General features: G+C 43.1%; 2 protein-coding genes across 4 annotated transcripts in view; one reads left to right on the top strand and one right to left on the bottom strand.

Annotated features, from left to right (window-relative positions):
• The window catches only part of sptbn5 (spectrin, beta, non-erythrocytic 5), a 56,686-nt gene that overhangs the window by 35,735 nt on the left and 3,302 nt on the right, over positions 1-17,649 (top strand). For all 3 annotated transcript variants that reach the window (XM_042071464.1, XM_042071463.1, XM_042071465.1), the window contains exons 51-64: positions 290-436; positions 725-862; positions 5,860-6,116; positions 6,607-6,793; positions 7,377-7,589; positions 8,055-8,251; positions 9,028-9,232; positions 9,856-10,032; positions 10,543-10,698; positions 14,563-14,780; positions 15,248-15,434; positions 16,090-16,266; positions 16,694-16,801; positions 16,923-17,649. The exon at positions 16,923-17,649 is cut by the window's right edge and continues 212 nt beyond it. In XM_042071464.1, the coding sequence (XP_041927398.1) occupies positions 290-436; positions 725-862; positions 5,860-6,116; positions 6,607-6,793; positions 7,377-7,589; positions 8,055-8,251; positions 9,028-9,232; positions 9,856-10,032; positions 10,543-10,698; positions 14,563-14,780; positions 15,248-15,434; positions 16,090-16,266; positions 16,694-16,801; positions 16,923-17,649 (3,094 nt within the window). The remainder of the gene's footprint in view (positions 1-289; positions 437-724; positions 863-5,859; positions 6,117-6,606; positions 6,794-7,376; positions 7,590-8,054; positions 8,252-9,027; positions 9,233-9,855; positions 10,033-10,542; positions 10,699-14,562; positions 14,781-15,247; positions 15,435-16,089; positions 16,267-16,693; positions 16,802-16,922) is intronic.
• Positions 11,184-12,651, bottom strand: LOC121692699. The gene is made up of 2 exons (XM_042071513.1): positions 11,712-12,651; positions 11,184-11,509 (listed from the first exon to the last, which is right to left on the bottom strand). Exons 1-2 carry the CDS (start codon positions 12,450-12,452, stop codon positions 11,279-11,281), a joined length of 972 nt encoding a protein of 323 aa, XP_041927447.1. The 5' UTR covers positions 12,453-12,651; the 3' UTR covers positions 11,184-11,278.

Raw genomic sequence — 17,649 nt, forward strand, 5'->3', positions numbered from 1 at the left:
CTGTCCTGACCCCAGTTTTGAAAATGGCATCCTTGATGAATGGAAAAGTAGCATTTGTGTTGATGGTGATCCAAATGTATGATCCAATGATAGTGATGGTGATCCAAATTTAGTAAACAGTTTAATAGTGCACCTTATACACATCTTCTGTGATATGAGTGAATTTCAGAGCACTGTATTTAGTGGTTATGGCTCTAAACATGATGGGTCCTGGTAGATATTTTAAAGACTCTTGAAAGATGCATCTCTTCCAGAGACCTTGTGAGTGTACTTGTCTCTTGCCCCACAGCTCTGCTCTTGGCTCAATGAGAAGAATGTCATCGCCCAAGATGAGAACTGGAGGGATCCCATCAACCTGCAGGCCAAGCTCCTGAAGCACCAGAGCTCGGAGGCCGAGATCCTGGCCAACCACAGCCAGGTGGAGGCACTCTCCAAGGTAGGCATGTTCAGCTGACGCAGAGCATGACAACTGGGGACACTTGTTTGCAGTTGTTGTGGGAAAAAAATATTGATGCAATAAACAGTTCTGTGCTTCATACCTCCAACCCATAATTTGCTAAGATAAAGCCCTTCAAACAAAGCACGAGTCTTGAAATGGTTTTTGCACATACATTTCAGTGTAATTGCTATCATAACTAGGATGTGAAGACACCAGGCATTTTCTTTTAACTGTGTGCAAATGACAGCCTTGGCTAACACATAAATGGCACATTGGGAACTACAGGAAGGTGAGAGGATGCTGGTTGCTGGACACCCCGCTGGGCAGAAGATTACGCCCAGGCTGAAAGACCTGAAGGACAGCTGGACACAGCTCCTGGACAACTGCAAAGAGAAAAAGTCACGCCTCCAGCAAGCCTATCAGGTAAAGCACTAGTTGGCAGACCATACTGATACAGTAAGTTCTGAGCTACACCACGCACGTAACTGAAGCGTTCCGCTCGCATTCCGTTCGCATTGCGTCTGCAACAATTACTTTCCACTAAAATCAATGGAAATAGCTACACCAGATGTGATAGTGGCGCGTACGTTCGGAAAAATTGGACAATTCATCTAAAATGGATTTTACGTGTCGCAAACTGAACGCTTCAGTTACGCACCTGGTGTAGCTTCCCTGTAAGCCCCAAGAACTCCCCTTCTGGATCATCCACAGGTGTGTTGTGACAGTGTATCACCTGTTTAGCTACAGACCATTACGCAGAATGGATTACCGTATTTTCCGGACTTTAAGTCGCACCGGAGTATAAGTCGCATCAGTCAAAAAATGTGTCAGGAAGAGGAAAAACCATATATATAAATATATATATATATGTTGCACCTGAGTTGCAGGACCAGCCAAACTATGAAAAAAGTGCGACTTATAGTCCGGAAAATACAGTAACACACTTTTACGTTAACGTTTTACTTTAACTAAAGACACTATAGTACAGCGGCTAAGCACCGGAATCTTTCAGTTTTTGCAGAAAGCATGAAACTTGGCACAGTTATACTACTACCACTAGTGATCAAAAATTGAAATGGACCCCAACATATAGCGCCCCCTAGTGGCAGCCATCTTGAATTCAAATATGCCTACCATTCTTAATAGAATTGTTGATACAACTTCAAAATTAAACAAGATAAAAAAAAAGTCTTTTAAGTTCTAACACACAATTTTTAGGGTCGAGGAAGCTATTGACATGATTTCCAAACAAACTTGATGTTGGCCATTTTGAAATCCAATATGGCGGATACCAAATGTGAAAATATAGACCATCTCTATTGTTATTGATGATAGAAATATCATTCAAAAACAATTTCAAAGTTTGAACAGTCATTTTATCACATGACAACCTCAATAATATACGAGGCATCAAGTATAATCTGGTAAGATTCCAATATGGCCACTATGTGTAAGAAAATAAGCCAATAATTCTATATCCTGGTTAATTGAAGTAACTACCTACATCAATAAATTCTTATTCTACCACCTTCTCTTTCTGAGCAAACCTTAACTCTGACTATACACTGCTCAAAAAAATTATACACGCATTTTTAGCCAAAGAGACTTACAACCTGGTAAACAACAATTTCTCTCAACAATTCTAGAACAATTTAAAACAATTCAAAAAGGTAGAGTACAATAGGGAAAAGTGCATCAGTGAGTGTTGTTTTTATACAGTCAAGTCAGGTGGTAAGTGCTAGAATTAGCTAGTTGTAAGTAGTGCTACGAGAGGAGATATTCTCTGAAGAGCTGGGTCTTCAGGACTTTTTTGAAGATGGAGAGGGATGTAGACGGAGATAGACGATGTTTGTCTGAAGAGCGCAACGGTCGGGGGGTAGCATATATGCCTGTATGAGGGCATTCGAGTAGGTGGGAGCAGTAGGTTTAGCTGGGAGGACCAACAGTTTGGTTTTTGAGAGGTTTAGCTGGAGGTGGTGTGCCTTCATCCATGTAGATATGTCTGAGAGGTAATCCGGGGTCCGTGCCGAGACCAAGGGGTCATTAGGTGGTAGTGTAGTGGTTAAGTGTAGTGGTTAAGGAGCTGGGCTAGCGTGCAGTAGTTGTCGGTTCAATTTGAAAGTTGAAAGTTGTCGGTTCAATTCCCGGCTTCCACCGTTGTGCCCTTGAGCAAGGCACTTAACCCCAAGTTGCTCCGGGGACAATGTGATCCCTTGTAATATAGCTGACATATGTAAGTCACTTCGGTCAAGAAGTGTCTGCTAAATGTAATGTAATGTAATGTAATGTAATTAGGTGGAAAGCAAAGATAAAGCTGTGTGTCATCTGCATAGCAGTGGTATGAGAAGGTGTGCGAATGGATAATCTGTCCCAAAGAAGTAGTGTGGATAGCAAAGAGAAGGGGGCCCAGTACTGAGCCCTGGGGGACCCCTGTGGTGGGATGGTGAGGTGCGGACAGCTGTCCAAGCCATGATACGTTAAACGAGCATCATGTGAGGTAGGATTCAAACTGATATGGACTGGGTAATATGTTAGGAACAAAAGGATGGCACTTTGTTATTTGGGAATGAAAATGATCAATCCACAGAGGACTGAATTCAAAGACCCCCCCCCCCCCCCCCCCCCCCCGAAAATCTAAGTAGAAAAAATGACGCGGCAAGTCCATTTGCTTGAATTTCAGCGCAGCAACTCATGATGGTACTCAGTAGTTCGTATGGCCCCAACATGCTTGATGGCATCGGGGCATGCTCCTTATGAAACGGTGGATGGTGTCCTGTGGGATCTGCTCCCAGATGTGGACATGGCCATCACTGAGCTCCTTGACAGTCTGTGGTGCAACCTGGCGGTGTTGGATGGACCAAAATATAATGTCCCAGAGGTGTTCAATCGGATTTAAGTCAGGGGAGTGTGAGGGGACAGTCAATGGTATCAATGCCTTCTGCCACATTCTGGAGGAGTTGGACTACCTGTGCAACGTTTGTAGGCTCCAGGTACTGGCTTATGCTACCAGTAGTGACACTGACCCTAGCCAAATGTAAAACTAGTGAAAAACCAGTCAAGGAGGATAAAGATGGAAAATGTATCATTTGGTACAGGTATAGTACTACCCCTAGTGATTAAAAATTGAAATGGACCCCAACATGAAATGGACCCTCAAACAATCACTATAAGCCTTAAAAGAAACTTTAGCATATGGGAATTAGACCCACCCACCTCAATTGAATTAGGCTAACAGTAGGATGTGTTGGACTGGGTTATGTACTAATTTATCTAACTATGACTGGGTGTATGTACTAATTTATCTAACTCTAGGATAGAATACAAAATAGCTAATTTCCCAAAAGGCAGCATATGTTTCTTTAAGAGACTTGACAGACGCTAGCATCCATGGGTTTTAGCCTCCTTGCTAGCATGCCAGCCTCTAGGGGGCAAATTAGAAGGATTGAGCCCAGACAAGTTCAGGGTTTAGTCACACAGTCGAAACTTCACACATAGCCTAAACGCACCCCAGTTTTTGACTCAGTGTCAGAATGTATGGCTACTTCCTTAAAATCCAACATGTCTGCCATTTTAATTATGCATAGTTGCAGGGTAGGAATTTCACGGCGGCCACGTAGCCCCTTGCGTTGGCCGTGACGCCCCTTTGACAATCAGAGGTTTACAGGCCACGGTGGTCTTGGTGCCCCCTTCTTTCAATATTCTGCTTTGCGTCCTACTAATAGCGATATATATTTAGCCTATGGCCTGTCAAAACAATCTTAGCATTCACAGCGCAAATTACGCAGTGGAGAAAGTTAGCGCAAGAAAGAAAGTGCATCCAAATTCACCCATTCTTCTCAGTTGAACTAAGTAGCCTACTCATCACACAGACATCACAAGTAAAGCGCTTTTTCTCAGCTTTTAAACGATGTCAGCCGCTAATTGCTGTGGTGAACGCTTCGCGAGAAAAGTAAATAATATCATTCAATTTAATCATAAATTCTACTGAAGGTTTTGCGTCCATCTCCCTACCCATTCATCTCGGCGGAATACTTCACGAACCCCTCGTTTAACACATGACAAACCATATATCAGAATAAACAGCAGACCTTACCGAACACAAAGATGTAAAGCAGTCCCCTGTACAGTTAGCCGTTCCAGAGTAATCCCGTTTTTAATTTGCAGTAAATTTCAACATACATGGATGTCTCCAAATTTGGGCTTTAAGTTTTACACTGTGTTTGTTTGTTCCACATTATTTTATAACGGGCCAAATACTAAATAAATATTACAAATATCGCCTAGATATCGGTAAATCAGAGGACAGCTGACTAAGAGTTTGTGAAAGTAGCCTTAATGATCACAAAATGCTAAGCATGCATCTAGGCTATTTGACTTTCTTAAAGCTGAGCTGTGCTTAAATTGTTCAATACATGATTTCATAACAGGCCACATATCAAATAAATGTTAAATATAGCCTAGATATCTGCAAATATTAGATGATCAGATGATTTACAGTTATATGTAATGTGTCATGTTTCATTTTTTTGTAATGTTTCATACAGTGATGCAGGTCTACTGCAGTGAATAGGCTAAATACAACTTTGATCATTTTTATAGCCTACTACTGTATAGTTAACGTTGGCCTTAGTGCCCTGACATGTGGCCTTTGTGCCCTCCACCAAATATGCCCAACTGAAGGCCAAGTGGCCTTGCCCCCAGAATGTTGAAATTCCAAGCCTGCATGGTTGCCTCATTATGTATTTCATAATGCTGAAAGATGGCTATAGGCATGTCATATTATGTGTTAAAAGCAGCATAGCATTATAAATGTATAAAAAAGGGCATATTTTGGTGGCCATATTTGAAGTCAAGATAGAGGCCACTAGGGGGCGCTATGTGTTGGTGTCCATTTCAATTTTTGATCACTAGGGGTAGTACTATACCTGTACCAAGTTTGGTGCTTTCTGCGAAAACTGAACGATTCAGGTAAAAAATCTGGCCTTAGCCGCTGTACTTACTATGGCATTTTTGTGGCAAAATATTGATTGGATTTATTGTGTATTGGCACTGTGATCGATTTAATTTCTCTATTGCTGTCTTATTGTTTACTGAATGAAGCCATCAGACACAATATGGTTTTAGGCATATTTCCTCTCTCTCTTTCTGTTAGCCTTTGGTTTCGGTTCTCTCTCCCAATGACACCATCTCTCCTTATTTCTTTCCCTCCAAAAATCTCTGTTCTTTTAACTTTTTGGTTATTGTCTAATAAACTAAACTACTTTAAACCGTATATGTTGTAAAGACCTGATCTTAACACCGTCCAACTTCTAACATTAATATGAGCTGGTGCTGCTAGAAGGCTTGTAAGTGAGTACAGCTAGCTACATTCTCTTAACAGAACCTCACACTCACTCCCCTATCACCCTCTGTGTCATCAGGCCCTGCAGTTCCAGCGCTCCCTGGACGACATGGAGGAGTGGCTGAGCTCCGTTGAGAAGGACGTCTCCAGCAAGGACTGCGGGACCGACCTGGCGTCTGTCAGCCGGCTACTGAAGGCCCTGCATGATCTGGAGGAAGTGGTGGACGGCCACCGGGAGCGGCTCAAGGCCCTGGTAGACACCTCCAAGGACTTCTCTGCCCAAGGCAACTTCCTGGCCAAGGAAATCCAGCAGAGAGTCCAAGGAGCAGTCAACAGGTAACATGAATTTATCCATCAAGTGAATTTATTAGCAATCCAAGGATCCAAATCCTTTATTGACTTAAAGGCCCATACTGTTAATCTATTACACAGCAACTGCTGAACGGCTTATAGACCCTTTCAAATGCATGAACAAACATGTGCGTTCCTAAGGAATTTCCGGTGGCACAGAAAACAACATTGAGCTAATGGTAACTCCGGGACAAACGACAACAACAAAAAAGTTTTAAAGTTGACATTTTAAAGAGCAATACATTAAAGTGTGATTTTTTTTTTCATTTCAAAGTATCCTAATTGGTTTTGACGTTTCAACCGGAATCCCTGCAGAAACACATTGAAAGGGTCTATATTCCACAGTCTCACAGTTTCATGATCACAACTGATTTGGCGTCTTCATGTGTTGCCCAGCATATGGTACATTTGCACAGGGAAGGTTAGTGTCAGGCAGTTAGTGTAAAAGTCCTTGTCTTTCTTTGATAATTTTCAGATACAACAACCTGGCCGATCCCATGCAACTGCGAAGGGAGACCCTGGAGTCGTGGCACCTGCTGTTCCAGTTCAACCGCGATGTGGAGGACGAGCTGGCCTGGATTCAGGACAAGCTACCCGTAGCCTCCTCCAAAGACCTGGGCACATCACTCCAGAGCACAGAAGCCATGCTCAAAAAGCACCAGGTTAGACTGATACACTAAGCTACGTTAGAGTTAGCTGTAGGACTGCTTGATTATGGCAATAATCATAATCATGAGTTCAATCTCAATCAATATTGAGATCACACTTATTTAACACTATTATTCAGTGATTGAAATAAATGAAAAACAAATTAAAAAGAAACTCAAGGACAAGGTTTATAACTCAAGACAAAACAAGGCCATTGTTGTAAAATGCAATGCAGCTAAATAGTCATCATGTTTTGATTATCTTGTTTACATAAATATTGGACTACTTGACTACTAATAGATAAATGTGATTGATTGCACAGCCCTAGTCGTCACACATTGTGTGTTCTCATTCACTGAAAAGAAATCAAGTGAAAATACAATCTATGAAAATACAAATCCTTGGATGTATACAAAATACAATCACACTCACATTCGCACGAACATGCTCCATCACAATAAGAGTTCGAAGCCGTTATTTTAAGGTAAAATAACTAAATTCGGACCCCATTACAATACCTCCTTCCCTCCCACTGCGAGTTGCTTGTTGCTATGATTCTGACCCCTGAGTTTGTAATGTGTGTGTGTCCACACCCAGGTGCTGATGCAGGAGATCACGAGTCGCGCTCCGCTGGTGCAGGCCGTGAAGGAGGCGGGGCAGAACCTGGTACGCGGGCGGCACTTTGCCTCCCGTGATGTCAACGAGAGACTGGACGAGCTGAAGACCCTCTTTGAGGCCTTGAAGAAGGAGTCGGAGGGCAGGGGCCTATTGCTTCAGGAGGCCTTCAAAATACAGACCTTCCTCTCTGAGGTGCACCACTACGCATTTCATACCATGGATGGGGAGTCAGGGCCCATATGTTACTGTGTGTAGATAATTACAATGTCTTTATGTCATGTGTATGTCTTTATGTTATGTATGAGTTCGAGCAGCATTATATCTAATGAACACTACTTTCCCTGTAGGCATATAGATGGTATTATGGATGTTGGTATACAGCAACAACAACATGCTTCTAGGATTCCACCTGCAGTGCAGAGTTATGCAAAATTCGAATTGCAATTCTGCTTCCTGTTTGCTACCTCAATTGAAATGAAAGTAAAATTCAAGAATTGAATTGGAATTTAAGAGCCAGTTTCAATTCAGTTCTGGAATTTTGCACAACCCTGCTGCAGTGACACCTATTTCAGCACATTACAGACCACAGCATGTGGTTGTGTTGTTCCTGGTGTGTAACATCTCTCTCTCTCTCACTCTCTCTCTCTCTCTCCCCAGCTGTCTGAGCTGGAGCTGTGGATGGAGGAGCAGAAGCCAGCCCTGGAGTCCAGAGACTTTGGGAAGAGTGAGGAGGCCACAGAGGCTCTGTTGAAGAAGCTGGACGCTGTGGACCTAGAGTTCGAGAACCACCAGGGGAAGCTGACCTCGCTTCAGAAGAGAGGGGACCAGCTGAAGACCAGTGGCCATCCTAACAGGTACATTAGCCAAGATGCTATCAATTGACCCTTTCACGGTTCACGACACAAGAAAAATGTGTGCACATGTCGGGGTCAGAAAGCTTTCCATCCCATTGAATTGTGTGTGTGTGAATTGACTGAAACGTCAAGGAAACGTCAAGAAAAATGCCTACTTGTACTACTTTTTCACGTGATGCACACTGGGCTTGTCAACCAGATAGCCGTATATGGCGGGCCAATGAATCTCTGGCCACTTGCTAACATCATCTACCCATTCTGTTATCAGCTCAGGATCAGGCAGACAATCGCCATTAGCTAAGACTAATTTATTAAGGTACGGTTTGTGGTCCTGGGGTAACAATGACAGTGCATACCTTGACATTAGCTGGTCTATTAGCTGCTCCACTTTTCTGACCCCATGCTGCGCGTGCCGTGCATCCAACCTAGACTTTACAAACATTGAAGGGGTCTATAAAGGTTAGAGTGTAGATGAAACTAATATTTTCTCCAACTGGGGTGCTGACCTGCATTGCCATTATTCAGAGATAATATTTGTTTAATCTCTACAGTTAAATAATGCTCTATGATTTCATTGAACATTGAACAATATAGAGGTTACATATAAATGTTAAAATAAGGAAAAAAAAATCTTACACCTTTATTATTCTCTCCATCCAGTTCATTATTGTTATATGTCCTGCATCTTTTGGTCAAATAAGCAACATTTATTCCCTTTAATGTAGTCTCAGTAACAAGATATGATGGGCAGGTATAAGTGTACGTTCCCTCTGCAGCCCGCTAGTGAGTAAGGGTCTAGCGGATGTGGTGGAGCAGTTCAAGGCCCTGCGGCAGCTGTCTGCGACCCGCCGGACTGCCCTCCAGGACCAGCTGCACCTGTACGTGTTTGAGAGGGAAGCTCAAGAGCTGCAGGCCTGGTTCCACACGCGCATCGCCCAGGCCCAGTTACAAGACTTCGGACAAGACCTTGAGGATGTGGAGGTATACTTTCAGATAGGGGTGTAATGTAACACAAAAATCACGGTTCAGTGTGTACCTTTTGATGTCACGGTTCAGTTAATTTTCGGTACAGTACGCCTGTAGGTACTGCTAACCTAAAATTCACTGACAATAATTTTGTTGCACGGTGGGAATAGTATTTTGAAAAGGTGTCAAATGTTTTGACGTTAATTGACTAAACTGACATATGGTCCACTATACTTGTTTGTGTGGAAACTCAAAATTGTTTGTGTGTGTGTGTGTGTGTGTGTGTGTGTGTGTGCGTGTGTGTGCGTGTTGGGCAAGTTCATCTCAAGTCTTCATAGTAGCTCTGAGGATGTTTTTAAGATCTGTATAAATAAAAAATGGTAAATAAATGGTGCCACTGAAATATGTAATGTTAACTGATGAAAGAAGTTTAGATTATTAAATTTGTCTGTCAGAGCACGGAAATAGTTACATTATGATAAGTGGTATTGAGGGCTCATTCCTTCTAATCAAATCTACAATTAGGCCTTACGACATATCTACAGCTGTGCATATGTGTAGACATATCTGCATAAGCTGAAGATAATGGAACAAGAAAAAGGTTTCAAGGCGATGTTATTGTCCTCTCCTCCCTGCAGGTCCTTCAGAAGAAGTTTGAGGACTTCTCGGGGGAGGTGGCCTCCCTGGGTCAGCACAAGCTGGGCAGCGTCCAGCAGCTGGGCCAGAAGGTGAGCTCCAGTGGGGCCCAGCTCAGGGAGAAGACCCTGCAGCAGCTGTGGGATGAGCTCAACCAGGCCGTCAAGACCCGTGCAGAGGTGAGGGCGCTGAGGGTCATGGGGGGGTCACGGGAAGGTCAACCATAGTGGTGACTCACCAGGTAATGATTTTGTATTAAAACAATTTCAGGTGATGGTTATGATTATAGTTAATCACTGAGTGTAAAAGTCAGTTGATCACCAGTGAGTAAATGTTTTAATATTTTGTGCTGATCATCTGTTCACTGGTCTGATAAGTCACCTGAAATTTTGCAAAAATTCTGACTATGTTAAATTTACAATTTTATGGTGTCTTGTGTCTAATTGTGCCTTTAGCATTGTATTGATGATGTTTTTATCATGGGGTCAAAGATGAATCTGCGGGGATGTAGGCAACAAACTATTTCATTTTACTGCAAAAAAATCACAACTTCATCTATCTTTGCCCTGTGCCTGCTTATTCTCAATGGAATGTGCAGACGCTGCACAATTTGAACAGTTAGACACAATTACTCAGTGACCAGTCATGAGCAGTTGAATAGCACCATATTAATGATTCATCTCTGACAGAATCTACACTCAGCGCGTGAAGTGCACCAGTTTGACAGCGACGTGGATGAGCTGAAGAGCTGGATGAGTGAGAAGGAGGCGGGTCTGGACTCTGAGGAGCAGAACCACGACCTGCTGAGTGTTCAGGCGCTGATCCGCCAACTTGAGGGTTTGGAGGTAAGATTAGATGATGCCCTCAAATGGTATCGTATAGTGTTTGTCCACACTATAGCGTTTTTGTATATAGTATGGTGTATGTCCACATCAGTCAGAGGCTACATTCATTGTTTTGCACGATTGCAAAAATACACACCTATAAAGTATTTTTGATAAAAAAATATGAAGCCATTTTCTTCAACAAAATAAAATGCAAATGACAAAATACTATTTTGTATTTGAAATACTGATGTTTTTGTAGTTTATCATTGTCAAAGGGTCCAAATGCTCTTGGATGCTCTCAAATGGTATCATCAGGGTCAGGTTGGATAGATTATCTTTTTTGTTTTATAATTATCATGATCAGTATAACATTTCTATAGAGTTTCTCATTGTTTTGTAAGCATTCAAATTCGTTATTTTACATTGGTCACAATGATGTGGCTATTCTAAATAGGCCTACATCATAGTTTGACCCACACAGCACACAAGACACACACATCTGATTGAATTTCACTTAGTTTTATGAGCATAACTGAACTAAAAAGCGTACTCATCTAAAGCCAATGTTTTAAGAAATACTGTCTACTAAAACAACGTTTCAGTAAGGCGGAATTAGCGGGAAGTGAAGGTTACAGTATGGCAGCAGCGCGCCCTGAAGCGCGTCTCGTAGTAGATCCTCACACGGAACACCTTGTCCAGGAGGGCACACGGGCACGGCAGTGCCAATTATGGTCAGCATGAACAAGAGGGTGGCTGTAAATCCTACAGTGCAAATCAACGGCTTCAAATGCGCTGATAATCTCCTCTTTGGTGGTGTCTTATCAAGCACCTGTAAAGCGACATAACAGTCACAACCCATTCCAATTCGCAAGTCACCATTCAGCATTTTTAACACAGGACTAGGTTAATTTTTACTGCGATTGGCCCATTAGTTGCGGAGAATTTCATTGGGATTAAATTTGTATTCACACTTTACAATTTGAGGTGGTTAGGCTATACTGCTGATAAAATGATTAAAAAAACGAACTTACAATTCCCGAGGCCTCGGGTGGTGTTTCCTGAGGTGGTCTGTCTTGACATAGGCTCAGTTCTTCTAAAAAACTAGGCTGTCTGGTGGATTTACGAGGAAATTGGGGTTTTGAGAAACGCCATGTCTGACATGTTCCGAAAGATGTTACGATATCCTGCGTTGATTGTATTGCTTCGGTAACCTCGACCTTTAATTTTGTCTGTCTCTCATTCCACTCTTTGACAAACTCCGAGCGCTCTTGCATGGCCGAGTTCAGTTCTTCGAGAGCAGCATCTCTCTGCCTTATGTCTTCCAACTTTTGCTGAACGCAGTTTTGTCCGAGTGCATTTTGGTACTCAAGCGTGCTTGCACAACTACTGAGATTTTGAATTTGCTCCTTGTCTGTCACTCTTATACGTCTGAGGATTGACAGTTCTCCAAGACGAGATTCTAACTCGTCTTTGAGGTCAGAATTGTTCGTCTCCAATGCCTTCTGTTGAGACTGTAATCTACTGAGATTTTCGGTGCCTTTTTCTAAAGCACAACGCATCTTATTCAGATCCTCGTGTTTAAGATCAATCTCTTGAAGTTGTGGTGACAGTCTTCGGATTGCCAATTTCAAATTCAGGTTATCACGACAAAGAGCGCGATTCCGTTCTGCCGCTGCGTCGTGGGCCTTTTGAAGTTCTGCGCTCTCCATCTGGAGTCTCTTGGCGGAGAGCTGGAGAGGTGCCATGCCAGCCTTGTCAGTGTCACTCAGCATTGTAGAATAGACTTAATCCTCAATAAACGTAGATTAATGAAACTGTGTAAAACATATTGCTTTGCTTCGACAACTAGTTTTCCGTTGGTGTTCCATCGAAGCGGACCGCCCCCGCTCAGGGATGCGGTAATGATTTGCTTGTCGGTCCTCGCTTCTTGTAAAATCAAAACCTAGCCTACACTAAAAAATATTGAAAAGAATGAAAGAACAACATTAGATCTGCGAGATCATTGTGACGTTATAATCCGAGTTACCGCAAAACAAAGAGCAAACAAAATTCTATGAACGTCATGTGCAACTATGAGTTTTTCATAGCTTTCATTGTCAATAAGACATTTATCATATTTATTGAAATGACATGTAACTATTTTGAATTTGTTATATGGAGGTATATATATATATATATATATATATATATATATATATATATATATATATATATATATATTGTAATGGGGTGTGTAAAATAATTAGTGGGTTTGTGTAAAATAATTAGCAAACATATAATTTAATTTACAAAAAAATGTATGCAATGGAGGGGTTGACAACAATATTGGATGACCATTATCTTCGGGGCCTTGGATGGCAATGACCTGATTCTGTGATGAAAATCATTTCATGGGTTCAGGAAAACACCAATAATTAGTGTCGAACACAGTTTGTCACTCCATTTCCAAAAAGCTGGTTAAAAGTCTTAATATGCCAAAAAGAAACCATATTTAGACATGTAAGATAGGCCATGGCAAAGACGAAAACTGTGCTGTGGTTAGACCAATTCAATTTTAAAATTATTTTTGGAAATCATAGACTTCGCCTCCTCCAGGCTAAAGAGGAGAGGAACCACCCCACCCAACGTATCAGTGCACAGTTCAAAAGCATCTATGATGGTATGGGACTGCATTAGTGCCTATATGTCATGGGCAGCTTGCACATAGAAAACGCACAGCTAATGCTGTAAAGGTTTTGAGCAACATAGGCTACCATTTAGACAGTGTCTTTTTCAGGAAGGGTATTGAATATTTCAGGAAAACAATACCAAACTGCATTCTGCACATATTCCCACACTATGGCAGCCTAGAAATCTAGACGCACCCTAGCGGCAGCAAATTTAATTTAGCTATAACACTATAGCTCCAAACAAAGCAGAAGAGTCTGGGTGCTAAAATAGCCGGCCTGCTGTCCAGACCCATCACATTGGTTGTGAACAGAAAAACACAGCAAAGATGATCAAATATTTCAGTCAAGAATGGATCCATTTTTCATTCTTAAAACTCCAGCAACTGGTCTCCTCATCAGTGTCCAAATGTTAAGAGACTGTTGTTAAAACATGAGGTGATTATGTAGCCTCTGTCCCCTGTCCCACCTTTTTACAAATGTGTTGCTGGCATCAGATTAGGAATGAGCAATCATTTTCCAAATAACAATACAATTATATTGTGCATATTAAAAAATAAAAAATATGTTGCACTAATCTCAATAAAATATAGGGATTACATGTCTTTTGAAAATCATAGCGTTCTGTTTTTATTTACATTTATACAGTGTTCCAACTTTTTTGGACATAAACAATGTTAACATCAATTTGTGAAAATAGTGAATATCTCTGGGAGATGTAGATGTAGCACCATAGGACAGCTTATCACTAATGATTGATAAACAAGTACACTTACAAACTTGCACTTCACTACATGTGATTTTTATACACCTCATGTTTGGAGTTCCATATACTCTTCAGAGTATGAATTCATTTCAAGGTCAGCTTCACCCGTGCCGAATTTCTCCTTACCTTTCAGCCTCACTACTTAACCGTTATCACTCTCCTCATCCTTTTTCTTCTACTTCCTCTCCTCACACATCTTTACATCAAAACCTCTCTTCCTTTTTCCTTCCTTCTCTATCCCCCTCCCATTTTTCTTTCTCTCTCTCTCTATCTCTCTCTCTCTTTCTCTTTACAATCACCCTTTAATTTATCCTCACTCCTGCCCTTCTCCAAAGCAACTTACATACAAGGTACAATGCAAGCACAAATAGCCTATCATTGAATAAAAAACTGCCATGAAAAAGATGTAATTTCTTTAACATGTCTCCCTCCCTCTCTCCCCTTGGTCAGAGAGACCTGCTGGTGATTGAGGAGGAGGTGCAGCGTCGGCAGGAGGAGGGTGCGGACCTGGTGCGCCGGCTGCCGCAGGTGGGGGAGAGCGTGCGGGAGCGGCTGCAGGAGGTGACCCTTTGCTGGGGGAGCCTGCAGGCCAAGGCCAGCCAGCGGCGCCAGAGGCTACGGCAGGCGGAGGCTGTCCAGAGATACCTTGCCGACTGGAGGCAGCTAGTGTACGTGTGCCCCCCCCCCCCCTTCAGTCTCATCAAATGCAGACTCAGGATCAAGCCAAAGCCACTCTGATGTTTCATCCACACAGAGTGCCTGTTGTATACTGGATATCTTGAGAAGTTTGTAGTAGCAATTTGAACATGGCAGTGCTTTGCCTAAGGTTTAATTAGTAGGTTTCAGCTTGGTATGATGCTATCTCCTTTGGAATATGTCTCTATAATCTCTAAGCAAGACGCAGTCTTGTGGGATAAAAATATAAGAGTGATGATCCTGAAAATGTAAAAGCAAATGGCATAATACAGCTGAAATGTGACAATGACTGTGCGCTACAATCATATCTCTTCCTTGTCATGCTAATGTGTTTCTCTTTTGAAAATGCCATGTTTAAAAATCTTACCGCAATTTCAAATGCCATTAGCTTTCGGCACAGCTGGAGTGCTATCTGGATACTAATTAGCTGCTGTTACAGGACGTGGATGAGGGAGACCCTGTCCCTGGTGAGAGGGGAGGGGGTGGGAAGTGAGCCGGGAGACCTGGAGCAGCTGATCAAAAGGCATGAGGAGTACCGCACTCAAATTGACAGACAGCTGGATCAATCAGAGGCTGTCAAAAATGAGGGGCGGAGTCTCATACGGGAAGGATTCATGTGCCAAGAGGTTAGTATTGTGGCCAATATCTGTGTGTGTGTGTGTGTGTGTGTGTGTGTGCATGTTGAAAAACTACATCTTTGAGAGAGTGTTTTCACATCTGTATTTGTCTTATGTTGGTATTCTTAATTTAGGCTAATTTATGGTCCAGGTGACAAGTGTCGATTAACAAAATATGTCGTAAGAGACAACATTTGTGGCTGCTATAGGGTGTATGTTGTATATAGAGCTTGTTGCGTACATCAAAAAATATGAAACTATGCAGACATTGTCACAGTGTGTGTCTGTTTACCATAGAACTTAGGAGATGTTCTATTTGACAGTGTGTTGCTCGTGCAGGACTGAAAGCCTACAGTGCCATGACATCTGTCGACAACAATATTTTTTGTTGAGAGACAGTTGTCGCTTGGACCATTAATTGGCATTTAGAGGTGTTTGTAACTGTGTGTGTGTGTGTGTGTGTGTGTGTGTGTACGTGCGTTTGTGTGTGTGTGTGTGTGTGTGTGTGCGTGTGTGCGTGCGTGCCTGTGTGTGTGTGCGTGTGTGTGTGTGTGCGTGTGTGTGTGTGTGTGTGTACGTGCGTGTGTGTGTGTGTGTGTGTGCGTGTGTGTGTGTGTGTGTGTGTACGTGTACGTGCATGTGTGTGTGTGTGTGTGTGTGCTAGCTGGAGGAGCGCGTGGTCGAGCTGCAGGAGCTGGAGCAGACTCTGCAGGAGAGCTGGGAGGAGCAGCAGCAGCTGTTGGCCTATCAGCAGGAGCTGCAGCAGCTGCAGAGGGAGCTTGAGCAGGCCGAGCGCTGGCTCAGCGCCCATGAGGGCGGCCTCAAGGCCCACAGCTACGGGGTAGGAGCACCAACAAATACACAGATGCAGATACACACACACACACACACACACACACACACACACACACACACATATGCATACAGATGCATATACATGCATACATACACAGATACACAGAAGCAACACACACACATAAAACAGATACAAAGCACACACACACAGACACACACACACACACACAGGGCTCAATCACATGCACAACCAGTACTAAACAGGTGTATAGCTGCAGCAGTGACAACTAGTAGGTTTCCAAACTCACAGTCCAACAACCAGCTTGGCAGCAGCTTTAGGATGTATCAGAACTAACTTTCAGTATGTCTGATAGTCAAAGTGTGGTTTGACTTTCACCTGCCCCAGTGATTGCCATTGTTCAGAGTGATCTAGGGTTTAGATGTGGAGGTTCACACTTTGCTCTGTCTCCCAGGACTCTGTGTCAGATGTATTGGAGTTGCTGAAGAAGCAGGAGGACCTGGAGGCCATGATTGAGGCCCAGAATGAGAGATTCAACGCCTTAAAAGAGAGAAAGCTGCAGGTCAGGAAAAAAACAACCTTTCCAGCGTGTGGACCATGGGGTTGATGGAACAACAATAACAAAAAATGATTTCTAAAAAAAATTTGTCATTGCCGCATTGTCGTATTTGATTTTCTTTCAGATTGAGCTTAGAATTGGCGAGTCCAAAAAGACGCCTGTGCGAGTTTCTTCGCTGAAACACAAGACGGCGGACCTCACTCTGACTCCGACTCCGAGCGCCCGGACCACCGTGCCTTCTGTGCTCAGGAGCAGCAGCAAGGGTAAAAGTGATCCCCCAGCCTCTGCCTCCATCCCCACAGCACATTTCCTGAGTAAGGCCCCTCCTAAGAGTCCCTCGCTGGCCTCCTCCAGCACGCCAGCTTCACTTTCTCGATCTCCACTAAGGTCCACCTCGCCCGAGTCCAGACGATCGGCAACGTTGTTGGAGAAATACTCAGAGTCTACCAGCTTTACAGAAAAGCAGCCCTCTGGTAGTCCCACATCCGTATCTGAGATACGGTATCCATCCCGGATTTCTACCCGTGAGCGGGAGCTATCTTCAGGTGTTACTCCTGGAGAGAGGCCACCCCTCGCCCCAAAGCCAAGGCTATCCAGCCAGAACCTGAAATCAGTGCCCTCTGAGCAGCAGAGGCTAGATGCAGACCCCCCCAAACCAGCCCCTAGGTCCTCTGAGTCGCCAGTCTCAAATGAACCATCCCCACAATCCTCTCAGAATACAGACCACTCTGGGCTTGCTACTGCTGAGCCTTCCAGGTCTGAGGAAACGCCTGAACTGGCTTCACAAGCCTCTAAGTCTCCCGACCATCTTGAATGCTCCATTGACCTTGACGAGGCTCCACTGCAACATG

The sequence above is a fragment of the Alosa sapidissima genome, chromosome 19, assembly GCF_018492685.1.
Source record: "Alosa sapidissima isolate fAloSap1 chromosome 19, fAloSap1.pri, whole genome shotgun sequence".
NCBI classification, from domain to species: domain Eukaryota; kingdom Metazoa; phylum Chordata; class Actinopteri; order Clupeiformes; family Clupeidae; genus Alosa; species Alosa sapidissima.